At 34.0% G+C, this 17,942-nt stretch overlaps 1 protein-coding gene and 1 non-coding gene across 2 annotated transcripts; one reads left to right on the forward strand and one right to left on the reverse strand.

Annotated features, from left to right (window-relative positions):
* Window positions 1-4,407: 4,407 nt before the first annotated feature.
* LOC131182099 (vegetative cell wall protein gp1-like) lies at window positions 4,408-4,722 on the reverse strand. Its single transcript, XM_058150743.1, has one exon. The coding sequence runs from the start codon at window positions 4,720-4,722 to the stop codon at window positions 4,408-4,410; it is 315 nt and encodes a 104-aa protein (XP_058006726.1).
* An 11,896-nt stretch (window positions 4,723-16,618) lies between these two features.
* Window positions 16,619-16,725, forward strand: LOC131182720 (small nucleolar RNA R71). The gene has a single exon (XR_009150981.1). It is a non-coding gene; the product is annotated as a small nucleolar RNA R71 (small nucleolar RNA).
* Window positions 16,726-17,942: the final 1,217 nt, after the last annotated feature.

Raw genomic sequence — 17,942 nt, forward strand, 5'->3', positions numbered from 1 at the left:
CAGCAGCTCCTCCCCAAAAGGAATGGTGTCTCCTCCTCTTCCTCTATTAAATTTTCTTTCCTTTTTTTTTTTTTTTTTTTTCTTTCCTCCCTTTCCTCTTGTGGCAAAAATTAGGAAATGATGAATTTATATGGTCCCAAAAAGCTGCCCTAAAAGTAAATAAGAGCCAAGGGGTGAGTAGGAAATGAGGTGTAAAATTATTCAAGTCAGCAGCATCTTTCACGTTCTGGGCAGTCTGCTTAGAGTTCGGCTTAGCCCTAAGCAGCTTTTTAGCAGATTTCAGCTTCTGGTCGCAATGTCTGCTTAAGGTTAAGCAGACCTTCAGCAAATCTCGGCATACTTAGAGGAAAATGGACTTTTCTGCTCATGCTTGACTTGTGCTGCACCTTAAGCACTACCGCTTTACCCTAAGCATGATCTTAAGCAAAGTTTCAAGCAAATTTCGGCTGCTTTGCTCTTTCAAGGTTTGATTTCTTTAACTTTCCTCCATGCTTAAAGAATTCCAAATTTCTCCAAATCACTTTCTATTGCACTCATTGATCTTCGATTTGCCACAAAATCCTATCAAAAACAACAAAATTACAAAAATCAAATATAAAGTATCTAAAATTAACAAATAAGATAAAATAAAGCTAAAAACATAAAATACACTAAAATATAAGGGCAAAATGGATGCAAAACTACCCTAAAATGCCTATATGAAAATGAGTGTAACAAATTCTCCCAAACTCAAACCTTTGCTTGTCCTCAAGCAAAATTAAAGAAAAACAATTAATGCAATTTGGGGTACCTTGCCTTAACTTTATGAAAATTACTTATCCAAACTCTCAAGCTTACCTTTAGCCACCAACAAACCATATACCCACTTTCAAAATGTAAAGAATTTAATCCTTACCAAAGTTATCACCGCTTAGCCTTGGGTCAATTATCCATATCATTAAGCCCAAACCAATCAATCACAAAGAATAATCATGCCTAAATAGACTATAGGGTAATCCATAAACTAAAGTGTCTCAAATAATGATGGAAGTAAATAAATGAATTAATGATATCTCAATCCCATAGGCAATTCTCCTATTCCAATCTCCACTAATGTAGCAAAACACTATCAAAAGATCAAAAGGACTTTCAAGGGTTATAATGGGGCTAAGGGGGTGGTAATGTGGCTAACAAGAAAAGGATAGAGGTAACAAAATATGAGAATAATCAAATTATTAAAAGATCAAGACACAAAATTTTTTTTTTTTGAATCAATTGGGGGAAGGAACTTTACAACTTTTTACCAATACTAGCTTATAATTTTGAAGCTTTTAGAGGGACTACATAAATAACATTGACTTTGAATTATAATTGTCCCTTTCAATTCACCCCCAAACTCATTTCTTTGTGTACTTGGGTGGTGAATTACTTTACATACCATAATTGAATTTGCTAACTTTTTTATTTTAGTCACTTCTCCCAATTAATTGTTATACATATATTTTTTCTCCTTTTTTTTTTTTTATGTGTATCTATCACTTAAAGAACTATTCTCATGGAGGGTAGGTAAGTTTTTGAGTTTATGGCTAGGCATTAATGTGGATTCCAAAGAAATAAGAGGGATGAATGTAGGCTCAAATTGGTTCCAAAGGGAAATTTTTAAGTGAGGTTGGCTAAGGCTAAAATATAGGTTTAAAATTCAAAGAATGCCTAGATCATTTCTTTTTCAAGTGTATGCTATGATTTTGCCTTGAAAGGTTTAGGAAGATTGTTCTAGGATTGGTGAGACATCAATTAGCTACTTCTCACCTTAGAGTTTTCTCTAGGCACTCAAAGTCAATGCAATTGATTGGGTGGCTCTTAGCTAAGAAGATATAAACTAAAGCAAGAATCTAATAACTTTGCACCTATCTAGAACTTTCAATCCATCAAACCCTTCTAAAAGTAAGCTTAATTGCTCTTCAAAGCAACTCTCAATCCTTTAAGGATAAGGTAAAAATTTATTTTTATGATATGCATGATCCTAAAATGAATGCATAAATCAAATTAAAACTAAGTGTAATCTATATGAAAACTATATGCAAATGTATGTTTAAAAGTATAGACATGTGTGTTATATGTATAAGTGTATGAATTATCTATATATGAATGAATGAAATGCAATAAATGAATGAATGAAAATTTTAAAAATTTTGCAAAAATTTTACCCTCACCCCCAGACTCAAATGAAACATTGTCCTCAATGTTTAAAATGAATGCAAAGATGGGCAAAATTGTGTGAACTACTCAATTAATGAAATTTATACAATTGGGGATTAAATCAATATAAAGTCAAGAATTCCAAAATTAGCTCAAAGTGATATTAACAATGAAGCTTTAGAGAGAAAAATGTGGAAAAGTATCCCAAATATATGAATTTACACTGCTTAAGATGTTGCTTGACCTGCTGCGTAGGGTAAAGTGAAAGCATAAGCATTGTCAACATACCATAAGCATAAATAGTAAAAGGGTAAGCTGTTACCTCCAAATGATGTGAAACAGATGCGGCTCAAAGAAAATTTGTGCAACTCATCAATGTCAACAAAATTAGGATTGAAGAAAAAGATAAAGTGCAAAAATAATGTGCAAGAAAATGAAAAAGTGTAAAGAAATAAGATGTAATAGTTAAATCAAGAATTAAACCAAAAAGCATTCACGGAATAACTATGTCCGTAGCAGAAGATAAAATAAAATAAAATAAACTAAAGGAAAAAAAAAATGCAAGTATAATCATAAAAACTAATTACCAAAGTATTACAACTATTACTAAAGTTTGAAAATTAAAATAAACAGATTACAAAATAAACCTAACACAGAAACTGAAACTGAAAAACTAGTACTGTTACTGCAACTGCTACTGTACTAAAACTAATACTAAATTGCTACTATTGTTCAAGCTCTGCTGTCAAGGCTTTGTCTTTGCATCGTGGTCCGCCTGTGTTCTACAAGAGGTTCATTGTGATCCAAGCTTTAAGCGATTTCAAATTTTCTATGAGGTCTTTCATTTCTTGAAGCATGGCTTGGCCCCAATGATATAAGTTGTTATAAGATTGGGCCAATTTGTTGTAGAGCTCCAGCATTTGAAATTGTTGCTGCTTCTGTTTCTTTTTAAGAGATGAAAATCTCTTTTTAAGTTTCTTTTCAGCTTCTTCTTTTGGTTGACCTGCTGCTGACCCATGGTATCAATTTTGACTTCTAAGCTCTTCAAGGTAGCAAGGATTTCTGTGGTGTCAGGTGAGGGAACAGATGGTTGGACAGTGAAACTTGCTATTTTGGATTCCAAGGATCTTAAGAGGGATAAAATGTCTGCTGAAAACTGCGGGGCAGTGGTTGGTTGGGGTCCTGCTGGTGCAAAGGTAGTGGGGTCTGCAGTACCACTAGCTTCAGGGTGCTGCTGTAACAAAGCATAGGTATGGCCTACTTTCTCACAAACATCCATGTGCAGCAACATTGTGCTGTCTATATATGATTCACCAGAAACTGGCAGCAACTTATATAGGCTAGCATCAAAGCTAAATGAGTTTGCTATAGCAGTTATATATCCTCCAAAAACTATACTACCTTTGGTATGCTTTGTGACAATTTGGTGCCAATGAGTAGCTATGAAATGGGCTGTGCTTACTTGTTTTCTCTCCTTCATGCACCACAAGAAAAATAAGTCTCCAGCTCCCACAATCATATCGTGTCCCCTTCCTAAAACAGTGTAAGAAATGAACCTATGGAGGTATTTCAATACATGATCAACTATCCTAGAGGCTTTTGCAGTCCTCTGTCTATAATAGCCCCAAAAGGTGCAATATTTTTCCAGAATTGAACAAGGTCATAAACAGTTTGTTGCCACTCAATATTTTTATACCCCGAATCCTGAAAACCAAAAATTTCATTCATAGCATCCATGTCTAACTCCCTATCAATGCTAGCACATCGAAAATATATCACATCCTTATGCTCAGGTACTGTTGGTTTGAAATTCAGCCTTAAGGAACTCAAAAATTCCAGGGTCAAATCCTTGTACACTGGTTCCCTAATTCTAGCAAATTTAGTCCAGCTTATAGCATCTAAATAGGCAAATACAGAGTCATAAATGCCTAGCTCTTTTAAAATATGCTCATCCATATATTTGTTTGCCAAAATAGGTTTAGAAGCTAATCTCTCATAAGCATTTTTCATATCCATATCCTTAAAAGCGCAAGGTAATGGAGAGAGTACCTCCTCTATATTATCGGTAGATAACGCAGGTGTTGCTGGAGAGTTTAAGGGTGACTGAGATACAGGTGTTTGGACCGCTGGTGCTGGAATTTGCGAGGAGGACCTAGTCCTTTTGCTGACTGGTTCAGAGGAAGGTTGAGGTGGAGAGTTTAGGTCAAAAGGAACAGAGGGTACTCTTTTTCATTTTCCGACAGGGGTTTTCTTGGGTTTACCTGCAGCCTTTTTAGTTTTACCTTTAGACTTCGTTTGAGTAGGCTCAGGTTCAGGCATTGGTTCTGGGGAATGAGTGTCGAAAACGGGTGTCTCATTTTGCGGCTCAGTTTGTGGCGAAAGGGGGGTCGGCGGAATGAGAGGTGGTGTTTGGCTTGGGGGTAGTGGCGGTGATTGAGGTGGTGGAGATTGAGGTAACGACGGCGTTTGCGGTGGTGGTGACTGAGGGAGCGGCGGACTGGGACTGGGGTTAGGGTTTGTGGGTAGAGATGATGGAATGCCCATTTTCGATTTGACAGAGTGCCGAAGTCTTCTGGGTTTGGGTTTGTGGGTTGACCACATTTTAGTTCTCACCATTTAATGAAAAGAAAGAAACTTTTCAGCTTCCTGTAAAAATTGTCAGAAAAAATGGTGCGGGAAGGGAGTAGGCAGAATGAGAGTTATGGCTTATCGGGAGTGCGGGCGAGGGTTTTATAAAAATGACAGAAGTTTTGGGCTTTTTAAAATGTGGGGCAGACATCTGGTAATTTGGGCCATGCTTGGGGTTAAGCATAAGGTTTAGCAGAATTTGCTTAGGACTCTGCTTGACAAGCAACATCATCAGCAAGTTTCGACAGGTTTTGGGAAAAATTGTGATTTTACTTACCAAAAACAGTCCAAAAGCTATGGAATGCTATCATGACCCTTAGCAATTACCAAATACACACAAATACCATAAAATTAAAGAATTTTAGCTCATCATCTCCATAAACTTAGTAAGCATAGCACATGTTCATTTAGCTTTTTGCAATCATTGTTCATTTTAAGCACTCATTGTGACTACCTTTTTGCACACTTAATGTGAGGTTCCTATGGCATTAGAAATGCCAAGAAAATATTTTTTTCAAATTGAATTAAAAATGAGTAGAAAAGAAAAGAAAAAAAAAAATGAAAGAAATTGATTATTACATCACATGATGAATCACAACTTGACAAACTAATTAAAAGAGATAAAAACTAATAAAAGAGAGAAAAAAAAAAGACCAAATGCACCCATCTTCATCTTTTCTTGGGCAGCAACGTAGAAGAGAGAGAGAGAGAGTCCACCATATTTGGCAGCCAAGAAAAAGCCAAGAAAGTGAAGAAATTGCAGAAAAAAAAATCTGCAAAAAAGGTTAGTGCTATATTTTCTCTCTCTCTTTTTTAATCTGTTAGGTTAGAGTATCTTAAATTTTCGGCAGATAACTAAAGAAATTTTGAAAAAACATGAATTTTTGCTAGGTTTAGGAGGAAAATTTGACTTTGTTGGTTAAAAAAATAAAGAAATTTTAATGGTCAATTAGTTGAGATTTTGGTTGTAAGTTGATACCATAATTAGGAGGGAACTGATGGCAGTGAAATGGGTTGGCTGTGTAGGTTCAATTGCTGTTTGGCCAATTGATATGAAACTAGACTTATAATGGCACAATTTTACTGAAGAAACCATGCCCAAAAAGACAAGCAAAGAGGGACCAAAAGTTGGCCCAATCCGGATACCCTGCATCAGCTTAGATATAGACAAACAACTTTTATGAAGAAACCTACCCCAAAAATATGAAGGCAGTGGCAGTCACTGTTCATGGTACTGTAGATTTGGTAATTTCTGCAATTCTCTAATCCCAGCTGCTGTGGCTTTTTTGGACCATATGGAGCTAAAAAAAACCATGGAGTGAAAAAAGTATTTCCTCAAATTCTTAATGTAACAGTCCCTAATGGAACAGTGAAGTTAGGGCACAAAATCTGAAATTTCTGCCCCCTGCTAAAAGCTTGGATGGGGATTTGGATTAATTAAAGTCAACATTTTGGTTGACTAGTAAGGTGAATAGTAATCAAAATAATTAGCAAATTAAGATGAAGATTTAGAACCAATTCTAAGCTAAAATGATTAGAATTGTATGACAAAAATGACTATATGCATCTTAGTAAAAAAAAAAAAGGGAATTAAGATATAAATTTGAAATCCATGAAATTTTCATGGATTACTTGAAACATGAAAATAAGTCACCAAATTGATGTAAATAGATAGTTAAAGCTTATATGCCCATCACAAATGGAATTCATAAAATATTAGTAACTCAATTTGAAATATAAAATTTGTAATTTGTATTGCCTAGACACGTGTGTCGGATGATAGATTGGGCATGCCAATATGTATTGTTTTTTATGCCCGATTATATGATATCATGGCTTTTTAGCCATACCGATCGCTCGTGGTTGGCGTTACTCCCCCCCCATGTATGACGAGGAAGAGGAACGATTGCCAACGACGTTTTATCGATTATCCGCATTCCAAATAGTCAAGATGTCGGCGATTTGGGGCGTGTAATTTATTGAAATAAATTAAGACTATTAGTAATTAAAAATATTAGAAATTAAATAAATGAGTTAATATTATGAAATGATCTAAACCACATAAAAAATTGTTAAGTAAAATGATTAAAGAGTTGCAAAAATAAGTATAACTTAACTAAATACTTTAAATGTGCCTTCTATTGCCATCGAATATAAATTGAGTATTATTTGTATATTTTATCTTCGTTTAGCGCGATGGATTTGTTTTCTCATACTTTTACTTGACTAATTTTTTTTTGAGTCGGATCTGTATGTCAAGTATTCAAGGTTGTCACCTCTCCTCTGCATGTGCATGCAGATAGGCATATAGATAAATGATCATGAAATTTAAATGTATGTATGAGAATTGAAATATGATAAAATTATGATTAGCATGGATAAGATTTTATTTTATAAAATAGGGGAAACTCGCTTTCTTTCTCTCAAAAATAATTGATATTAAATTAAACGAATTCAAAATTATTAAAAAAAAAGAAAAAAATAAAGTAAGATATTGCATATCATGCATTGCATTCATATGAGTTGAGGTGACACTAATGCATATCTATTTTTTTGGTTATTTTAGGTTAAGGTATGGACTCGTAATCGAGAGGAGGAGAAGAAAAGAAGTAGTAAAGTTTCCCGAAGTGAAGAATTATTGAAATCGGGAGATTATTCCACCATTGTCTCGTGAGCAGAAATCACTCTAAAAAAAAAGGATGTATGGAGAGTCAGATTCATGGTGATCAAAGTAGAGATCTAGACCCCCCCTATACCTGAAGAGATCAACACAGACACACTAGTAGTGTAGTGCGGGACTAGCAGAGAGAAAAAAGATTGTCCTAAGAGGAAGGAAGGACCAAGTACAATTGTAACACCACTTCAAATGTCACCAAGCGCGAGAGGAGCAGAAGCCCCATATGTGTGATTTGAGGTAAAGTATCCCTCCCTTTATGATATATGCCTAATGATATATTATATATATAAGACTAAAGATACTATATATATATATATATAAGAGAAAGAGGGAGAGATAGAAAGGTAAAAGAATTATCTTAGATATCTATAAATTTCGAGATGAAATTTTTATTAGAGGAAGAAATGTAACACCCAAAATATTTAAACTAAAGTGAGGAACCATAATTAACTCAAATATTAAATAAGAAAAATTTAGAAAAAAATTTTAGAAATAAAATACAATTAAGTCAAATGTTGAGTAAATAATTATTATGACATAAAATATGAATAAATATTGTTAAAAATTGAATTGAAAATGAGTAGAAAAGAAAAGAAAAGAAAAATGAAAGAAATTGGGAATTATGACATCACATGATGTCATTAACATGCCCCCACCTAATCACAACTTGACAAACTAATTAAAAGAGATAAAAACTAATTAAAAAGAGACAAAATGAAAGACCAAATCTGCACTCCCATCTTCATCCTTAGAGAGAGAGGAGAGGGTTTCCACCATAGTTCAGCTTTCAGCTTTGAAACCTTTTTTTTCTTTCACCAAAAAAAAAGATCCTTCAAAAAAAAACTACCCACACCTTGTAGGAGTGTTTGGAAGCCAAGAAAAGCCAAGAAAGTGAAGGAAAAAGGTTAGTGCTATATTTCCTCTCTCACTCTTTAATCTTTGTTAGAGAAGATCATTAGTTAAAGAAAAATTTGAAGTAAATTATATATGTTAGAGTATCTTAAATTTTCGGCAGCCCTAGGAAGAAATGAGTTTGATTGTTTTAATGGACTTAGATTGAATTAGAGATTATGTTTAAAGTGTATACATATATATATACAAGGAATGAAAGAGTTAACTAAAGAAATTTGTGAAAACCATGAATTTGAGCTAGGGTTTAGGAGTGAAAATTTGACTTTGGTTATGAAATTGTTAAAGAACATTTTAATGGTCAATTAGTGACCATTTGAGGTAAGTTGACCATAATTAGGAGTGAACTATTGCATAGTCCAGCCTGTTTGGATTGCCATATCTTCTTTTGGTTGTTCAATTGCTGCTGTTGTTTGGACATGAAACTAGACTTATAATGGCACAATTTTGCTGAAGAAACCATGCCCAAAAGACCAAAGCAAGAGGACCAAAAGTTGGCATTTGGTCATAACTCACTGTAGAATGGGTCAATTGACCTGAAATTTTTACAGAAACAAGATAAGACATAGAAAAACAACTTTCATGAAGAAACCTACCCCAAAATATGACCATAACCTATTCAACAATTGGACCATATCTGAGCTACAAAACTCCAAATGGAGTGATTCAAAAAAGAAATTCAACTAGACAAAATAAGGAACAACTTTCATGTTTACGATTTCCCAAATTTTAATGTAATATCTCTAATGGAACAGTTGAAATTAGGGCACAAAAAAAAAAATTCTTCCCTTAGTGCTAAGCTTGGAAATGGATTTGGAGATTAATTCCAACAAATTTTGAATGCAAAATGTGGTATCTTTGAGAACTTAGGTTCAATAAATTTATTATGTATGAAAAAGTCAACATTTTGGTTGACTAGTAAGGTGAATAGTAATCAAAATAATTAGCAAATTAAGATGAAGACCTAGAACCAATTCTAAGCTTAAATGCTTAGAATTGTATGACAAATGTGGACTATGCATCTTAGTCAAAATTGTTAAAAAGGGAATTAAGAGCATAAATTTGAAATCCATGAAATTTTCATGGATTACTTGAAACATGAAAAATAAGTCACCAAATTGATGTAAATAGATAGTTAAAGCTTATATGCCCATCACAAATGGAATTCATAAAATATTAGTAACTCAATTTGAAATATAAAATTTGTAATTACATAAGTAGACTCTTGAATGTATAAATGAGAAAGGAAAAATGTTTTGAATACAATGGTACATGTGAACCATTGTTTAGAATTGTGATCAATATGAATAACATAATGAATGAATAAATGAACCATATTAATGTATGAATGAGACATTAGTTCTCATTATTGTAGAGAGGAGAAGTATTTTGAGTACAATGGTATAAATGGATAATTGATGTGAATTGTAATCATATAAATGATCAAATGAATGCTTAAATTACCTAGAAATATGAATTTGGAAATTATGTTTCCATTATAAACAAAATTAGAATGCTATAAAATATATAAACTCTTAATGGTACTATATGCCCATGTATTGTGTGTCGTTGGATATATTGGGCATGCCATAGGGTATTGTTTAAGATAGCGAAAAGGGCTTTATGCTTTATTCATGGCTGCCCAATTATGTGATATCATGTCTTTTTAGCCATATTGACGCATACGTGGTTGACGTTAAGGTCCCATGGTGTGTGTGACAGAAGAGAACCGATCGTCAAAAACAACGATATCATTATCCATTTTTTAGTCACACCAGGGTTTAAGGGGTGTGTAATTTATTGAAATAAATTAAGACTATTAGTAATTAAAAATATTAGAAATTAAATAAATGAGTTAATAAAACTTCAAAAGAATTAGTTACAATTATGAAATGATCTAAACCACATAAAAAAATTGTTAAGTAAAATGATAAAAGAGTTGCAAAAATAGGTATAACTTAACTAAATACTTTAAATGTGCCTTCTATTTCCATACGAATATAAATTGAGTATTTTTATTAATTCTGTATATTGTACATTATCAAAACAAAAGAGAACAAAAGATAATTAATATTAGACACATTGTATTAAATTAAATTGATTCTGAAATATTCAAATTATGCTTCTTTCTTTCTTTATTTGTATATTTTATCTTCTTGTTATATTATTGCACCACTAAGCAGCAATGTTTAGCGCGATGGATTTGTTTACTAAGATTTTTGGAGTTAGTCAAGGTTGTCACCTCCTCAGCAATGCATGTAGATAGGGCCCATATAGATCCTATTTTGTATTTTGTATAAAATGTTAGATATTGTATTATGATGTAAATTATGAATTTTGTAATTATTTTGTAAATTATGTAAATTAAGGAAATTTGAAAATTTCGCTTATGTAATTTGAGAATGTTTACATATGAATTGAGTATGAATGGAAATGATTATGAAATTGAAATGTATGGATGAGATTTGAAATATGAGATAATTATGATTAGCATGGATAAGATTTTATTTTGGAAATATTGTTGAATTGCAAACAGGTGAATATTGAAATACGCCAAACGATAATAAAATAGGGGAAACTCCGCTGGTTTCTCTATCGAAAAATAATTGATATTAAATTAAACGAATTCAAAATTATTAAAAAAAAAAGAAAAAAAAATAAAGTAAGATAAGTTAGGTGTTACACTTAATGAAACGGTCTCCTTTCTAAACTTATACCAAAAGCACATTTTCAGCAGCATTTGAGACAAGTTCCAAACATTCAAAAATTGCAGAAAAGACATAAGAATTGACTTCTTAAGCAGCATGAACAGTAACAAAAATTTGCAGACTACAAAAACTAGTAGCAATTCAAACAAAAACATGTAAATTTCTAACAGATTACAAAACTATACATACACTAAAAGGTAAAATTTAACAAACACTAATTTTTGCACCTCAATAAAGCTCACATCAGTCCTAAATATCAAGATTGATCCTCATTCAAGTTGCATTTCACAAAATTTACACAAGACACAAAATCAAACATGTGCTATCAAGTAGATTGCAATATCAGGAATTTAGCATAAGTTTAAAGGTATTATTGTTTACAGGTACTAGATAAAGTGCAGAATTTTGCTTATATTTGCTCCCTTTCAATTCTTTGTTTTTGCTACAAGTGTCAATTTGCCCAATCTTCATGAATGACCTACAAAAGATAAACAAATGTCACTTTTGAGTTTAATGAGGGTAAAACTGAAAATGAAATGAAATGGAAAATTAATAATCTATAAAAGGATACGCTTGGGTTGCCTCCCAAGAAGCGCTTGTTTAAGGTCTTAAGCTTGACCTTCCACTCCAAATCACTTAAATATCCCTGATTGGAGAACCAAGCCATGAAACCTCTACAACCTTTTGTGTGGGTTCTCCAATAATATAATGCTTTAATCTCTGCCCATTAACTTTGAAAGTCCCTGAGGTTTCATTGCCTATCTCAACAGCTCCATAGGGGTATACCTTTATAACAGTGTAGGGTCCTGACCATCTTGACTTTAATTTTTCGGGAAATAACCTTAACCTAGAGTTATATAGGAGAACAACATCCCCTTCTTGAAATTCTTTCCTCCTAATATGCTTATCATGCCATCTCTTAGTTCTTTCCTTGTAAAGCTTGGCATTTTCATAAGCATCCAATCTAAGTTCCTCAAGTTCTTTTAGTTGCAGCATTCTTTTTTCTCCTGCAGTTTTTAAGTCAAAATTCAGTGTCCTTATGGCCCAATATGCTCTATGCTCTAACTCCAAAGGTAAATGACAAGCTTTCCCATAAACCAATCTAAATGGGGTGGTGCCAATAGGAGTTTTAAAAGCTGTTCTATAGGCCCAAAGAGCATCATCTAACTTTAGTGACCAATCTTTCCTTGAACTATTCACTATTTTCTCAAGAATTCTTTTCAACTCTCTATTTGAGATCTCCACTTGACCACTAGTCTGTGGATGGTAGGGTGTTGCAACCTTATGCTTCACTCTATATTTTTGTAATAATCTTTCAAATTGATGGTTGCAAAAATGAGAACCTCCATCACTTATAATGGCACGTGGAGTTCCAAATCTTGTGAAAATGAACTTTTTAAGGAATTTAATCACAACTCTAACATTATTAGTTGGAGATGGTATAGCTTCAACCCATTTGCTCACATAGTCTATTCCAACTAAAATGTATTTGTGTCCCAAGGACGATGGAAAAGGTCTCATGAAATCAATGCCCCACACATCAAATAGTTCCACTTCCAATATATTTTGGAGGGGCATTTCATCTCTCTTTGAGATATTACCCATTCTTTGACACCTATCACATGCATTTACAAACTTCCTCACATTCTTAAACATGTGTGGCCAAAAGAACCCTGCTTGAAGAACTTTTTCTGCAGTCTTTGTCACACTCATATGACCCCCATAAAGTGAAGAATGGCAATCTTTAATAACATTCCCTGTCTCCTCATCAGCTAAACATCTTCTAATCACCCCATCTCTACATCTCTTGAACAAAAATGGCTCTTCCCAATCATAATCCTTTACATCAAAAAGAAATTTCTTCTTTTGCTACCATGTTAGGTCAGGTGGAAGGATTCCACACACTAGATAGTTCACGAAATCTGCATACCAAGGGGTTTTTGCATTCATGATTACTAATAGTTGCTCATCAGGAAAATAATCATCTATTGGGGGCTCTTTTCCCAAATTATCTCCTTGTTCTTGCCTCAATCTAGATAGATGATCTGCTACCACATTCTCTACTCCTTTCTTGTCTTTAATTTCCAAGTCAAACTCTTGAAGGAGTAGCACCTACCTTATCAATATAGGTTTAGCCTCTTTTTCCTAAAGGAGATACTTGATAGCTGCATGATCCGTGTACACTATTACCTTAGACCCCACAAGATAGGACCTGAATTTATCTGCTGCAAATACCACTGCCAAAAACTCTTTCTCTGTAGTAGAGTAATTTATTTGAGCATCATCTAAGGTTCTACTTGCATAGTATATTGCATACACCTTCTTATCTCTCCTTTGTCCCAAAATAGCCCCAATGGCATAATCACTAGCATCGCACATTAACTCAAAAGGTAATGACCAATCGGGAGGCTGCATAATAGGAGCAGATATCAAAGCTTCCTTTATCTTGCAAAAAGCATTCATATAATTAGTACCAAAATGAAATTCCATATTTTTACTCAATAAATTGGTAAGAGGCTTAGAAATCTTAGAGAAATCCTTGATGAATCTCCTGTAAAATCCAGCATGCCCCAAGAAACTCCTCACTCCCTTCACGGATGTTGGGGGTGGCATTTTCTCAATAATTTCTACCTTTGCTTTATCCACCTCAATACCCCTGTTTGACACAAGATGTCCCAAAACAATTCCTTCTTGTACCATAAAATGGCACTTTTCCCAATTCAAAACTAAATTGAACTCTTCACATCTCTGCAAAACCTTAGACAAGTTAGATAAGCATTCATCGAAAGATTTACCATACACAGAAAAATCATCCATGAACACTTCCATAATTCTCTTAATCATGTCAGAAAATATGGACATCATACATCTTTGAAATGTAGCAAGGGCATTACATAGTCCAAATGGCATCCTTCGATATGCAAAGGTACCATAAGGACATGTGAAGGTAGTTTTAACTCGATCATCTGGGTGAATAGGGATCTGAAAGAACCCTGAATAGCCATCCAAATAGCAAAAATAAGAATGATGAGCTAGTCTCTCAAGCATTTGATCTATAAATGGTAATGGAAAATGGTTCTTTCTAGTTGCATTATTCAATTTCATATAGTCTATACACATTATCCATCCAGTTACAGTCCTTGTAGGTATTAGTTCATCATTTTCATTTTTCACTACTGTGATGCCCCCTTTTTTAGGTACAACATGAACTGGACTTACCCAATTGCTGTCAAAAACAGGGTAAATGATACCTGCATCAAGCAATTTCAAGATCTCCTTTTTCACAACCTCTTTCATATTTGGATTCAATGTCCTCTGTGACTCTCGAGAGGCTTTATGATTATTTTCCAATAAAATTCTATGCATGCACACAGAAGGATGTATTCCTTTAATATCATCAATGGTATAACCAATTATCCTTCTATGCTTTCTAAGAACTCTTAATAATTTTTCGACCTCACAATCAGTCAATTTAGCACTAACAATTACAGGATATGTAGAATTTTGACCTAGAAAAGCATACATGAGATTCGTTGGAAGAGGTTTCAACTCTACCTTAGGTGCTCCACTTTTTTCAAGCTTTGATGATGAAGTTGTTTCTTGCTTCAAGTCCCCAATCTTTTCAATATCAGCCATAGGCAAAAGTGGATTTCCTTCCAAAATTGTAGCATATTCTGCAGCTTCTTCAATCTCGTCCCCTTTTTTGATGTTATGAACCAAACAAGCTTCTAAGGCATCTTTAGGATGTTGCTTTTTTAGCACTTCTCTAACCTCTTCATCTATCACATCAATTCTCAAGCATGAATTTGAATCATCTTTCTTTTTCATTGCTTGAAACAAATTAAATTCAACTTTCTCTTCCCCAACTTCTAATGTAAGCCTCCCATTTTTTACATCAATCACAGCTCCAGCAGTAGCAAGGAAAGGTCTACCAAGAATAATAGGAATGTGTACATCCTCCTCCATCTCCAATACCACAAAATCCACTGGTATGAAAAATTTTCCAACTTTCAGAGGAACATTCTCAATTACCCCAATTGGAAATTTAATAGACCTATCTGCTAACTGTAGTGAGATGGTAGTAGGCTTCATTTCTCCAATCTTCACTTTCTCATAGATAGACAGTGGCATCAGACTAACACTGGCTCCAAGATCACATAAAGCCTTATCTATATTGATATCCCCAATGTGACATGGTATGGACAAACTTCCAGGATCTTTCAGTTTGGGTGGAAGCTTATTTTGCAAAATAGCACTGCTTTCTTCTGTGAGAGCTATAGTATCAAATTCCTCCAATTTCTTCTTGTTAGATAAAATCTCCTTCAAAAATTTAGCATATGAAGGCATTTGTGCTAAGGCATTAGTGAAAGGAATAGTCACATGCAAAGACTTCAATACCTCCAAGAACTTCCCAAATTGTTTATCCAATTTCGCTTTCTGGAACCTTTGTGGGAATGGTAAAGGTAGCATGTAGGCTTTAGGTGCAACATATTTAGGTTCTTCCTCTTTGCTTTCCCTCTCCTTACTTCCTTTTTCTTCCACTGAATTTTCTTTTTCAGCTTCAATTCTAACTTCAGCTTCAGTTTGTTCATCTCCTTCTCTGTTTTTCTCTTCTTCAATTTTCTCTTCAATCTTTTTATCTCCATTCTTCAATATTTTTCCACTCCTCAATGTAATAGCCTTGCAATGCTCCCTTGAATTTTCTGGCTAGCTAGGGAGCTTCCCAAATGCTTTGTTACTTGAAGAGCTAGCTTGTTGGGCTATTTGATTCTCTAACATCTTGTTATGTGTTGCCATTTGATCCACTTTAGATGCTAATTGAGAAATCATTTCTTGTTGACTTTGATGGCTCACAAGTAGAGTCTCAATCATGGCTTTTAATCTAGCTGTCTTGTCTGGTTGTGCTTGTTGTGGTAGAGGTGGAGCAGGTGCATTTTGAGGTTTAGAAATTCCAGGAGGAGGACCTCTATTCTGTTGAAATTTCTAATTTTGTTGATATCCAGAAGGTTGCTGAAAATTCTGATTTTGTCCTTGTCTACCTCCCCAAGAGAAATTGGGGTGGTTTCTCCATACTGGATCATAAGTTGCAGAAAATGAGTTACCACCTAGTCTTTGATTGTAGTTCGCCACATAATCCACTTGCTCACTTGAAAAATCTTGATTAAATGCAGAAAAATCTACTGCACAATTGACATTTGCAGCTTCAACTTCTACTGAATTACTAGAACCTCGAGCTGAAGAATCTACTTTCATGCTTAGCTTGTCCATCTTCCTTGTCAAAGCACCAAACTTAGCATTAATCATATTCATGGCATCAAGCTCAAACATACCAGCTGGTTTCTTGATCTCATTCCTCTCACAACTCCATTGGTAGTTGTTATAAGCAATTTTATCAAGAGCAGAAAAAGCTTCATCTTCAGATTTCTCCATAAGATCACCTCCAGAAGATGCATCAATTGTACTTCTAATAGCTGGTGAAACTCCATTGTAAAAGTGTTGAACAAGCATCCACTTTGGAATCCCATGATGTGGACATCTCCTTTGCAAATCCTTGTAACTCTCCCATGCTTCATACAAGCTCTCATCATCTCTAGGTTTGAAAGAAGTCAGCTCATTTCTTAGCTTAGCTATCTTGCTTGGTGGAAAATATTGAGCTAAAAATGCTTGAGAAAGTTCATCCCATGTTGTGATAGAACCCGGTGGCAAAGAATGTAACCACTCTCTAGCTCGGTCCTTCAGAGAAAAAGGAAATAATCTGAGTCGAATTGCATCATCAGAAACTCCATTTATCTTCAACATGTCACTGATCTCAAGAAAGTGTGCTAGATGCACATGTGGACTTTCACTTGGATTTCCTCCAAATTGTGATTGTTGTACCATCTGACAGAGTGCAGGCTTCAGTTCAAAATTATTAGCTTCTACTCTTGGTCTTGTGATACTTGGCATGAAATCTCCAATGTTAGGATAGGCATGATCCTTCACAGAGCAGTTGTTATTGTTGTTGGCCATTTCTTCTTGTAATTCTTCTTGTTCTTATGCTCTTTCTTGTTGTTGTTGAGCTTTAATTTCAGCTTTTCTCCTCTTAGATTCTGCTCTTAAAGCTTTTGCTGTCTTTTCTATTTCTGGGTCAAAGAATAAATTGATTTCTTCACTTTTTGTCCTTCTCATAAAATAAAGCACCTGAAAAACAAAATAAACAAATTCTCAAAGTAAAATGGTAAAAAGAAAATAAAATAAAATACCCAAATTAACCAAACAAACAATTGTTCAATATCAAACAAAAATCAAATCCCCGGCAACAGCTCCAAAAACTTGATGTGACTAATCCGCAAGTATACGGGTCGTTTCAAGTAATAAAGTGATGAATCAAGTATCGTTCCCATGAGGATTTGCTGTTTGAGTACCAAACTATGAATGAAGCGATTATTTGGGCTAATGATTAATGGATAAATGGTAAATATAAATAAGCAAGGTAAATTGATTAATCTAATTGAAATGGGTAAAGAGCAAACAAATAAATTCTAATTCTAATTCTAGTTCGCAATTAAACTAAATTAACAATGGGTAATTCAAATCAAAGTCTAATTATGCTAAAAGTGATTCCAGAGTTGGGGGTTTATGCATAAATTAATTGGGATTTGTCTTAGGCATTCCAATTTTTAGGGAAAAATAGAGTTTGAAGGAAATTGATTCTAAATTCCTTTGATATCTTTTTCAAGCAAACCAAAGTGTATTCTAAAATAACCAAACCTACTTTCGTATGTTATTTGATTACTTTAAAACCCATTAAGTTTTATAACCAATTATTAATTCCTCTTAAAATCCTAGTTTATTTCTAAATC

Source organism: Hevea brasiliensis, chromosome 8 (genome assembly GCF_030052815.1).
Source record: "Hevea brasiliensis isolate MT/VB/25A 57/8 chromosome 8, ASM3005281v1, whole genome shotgun sequence".
Classification (NCBI taxonomy): Eukaryota; Viridiplantae; Streptophyta; class Magnoliopsida; order Malpighiales; family Euphorbiaceae; genus Hevea; species Hevea brasiliensis.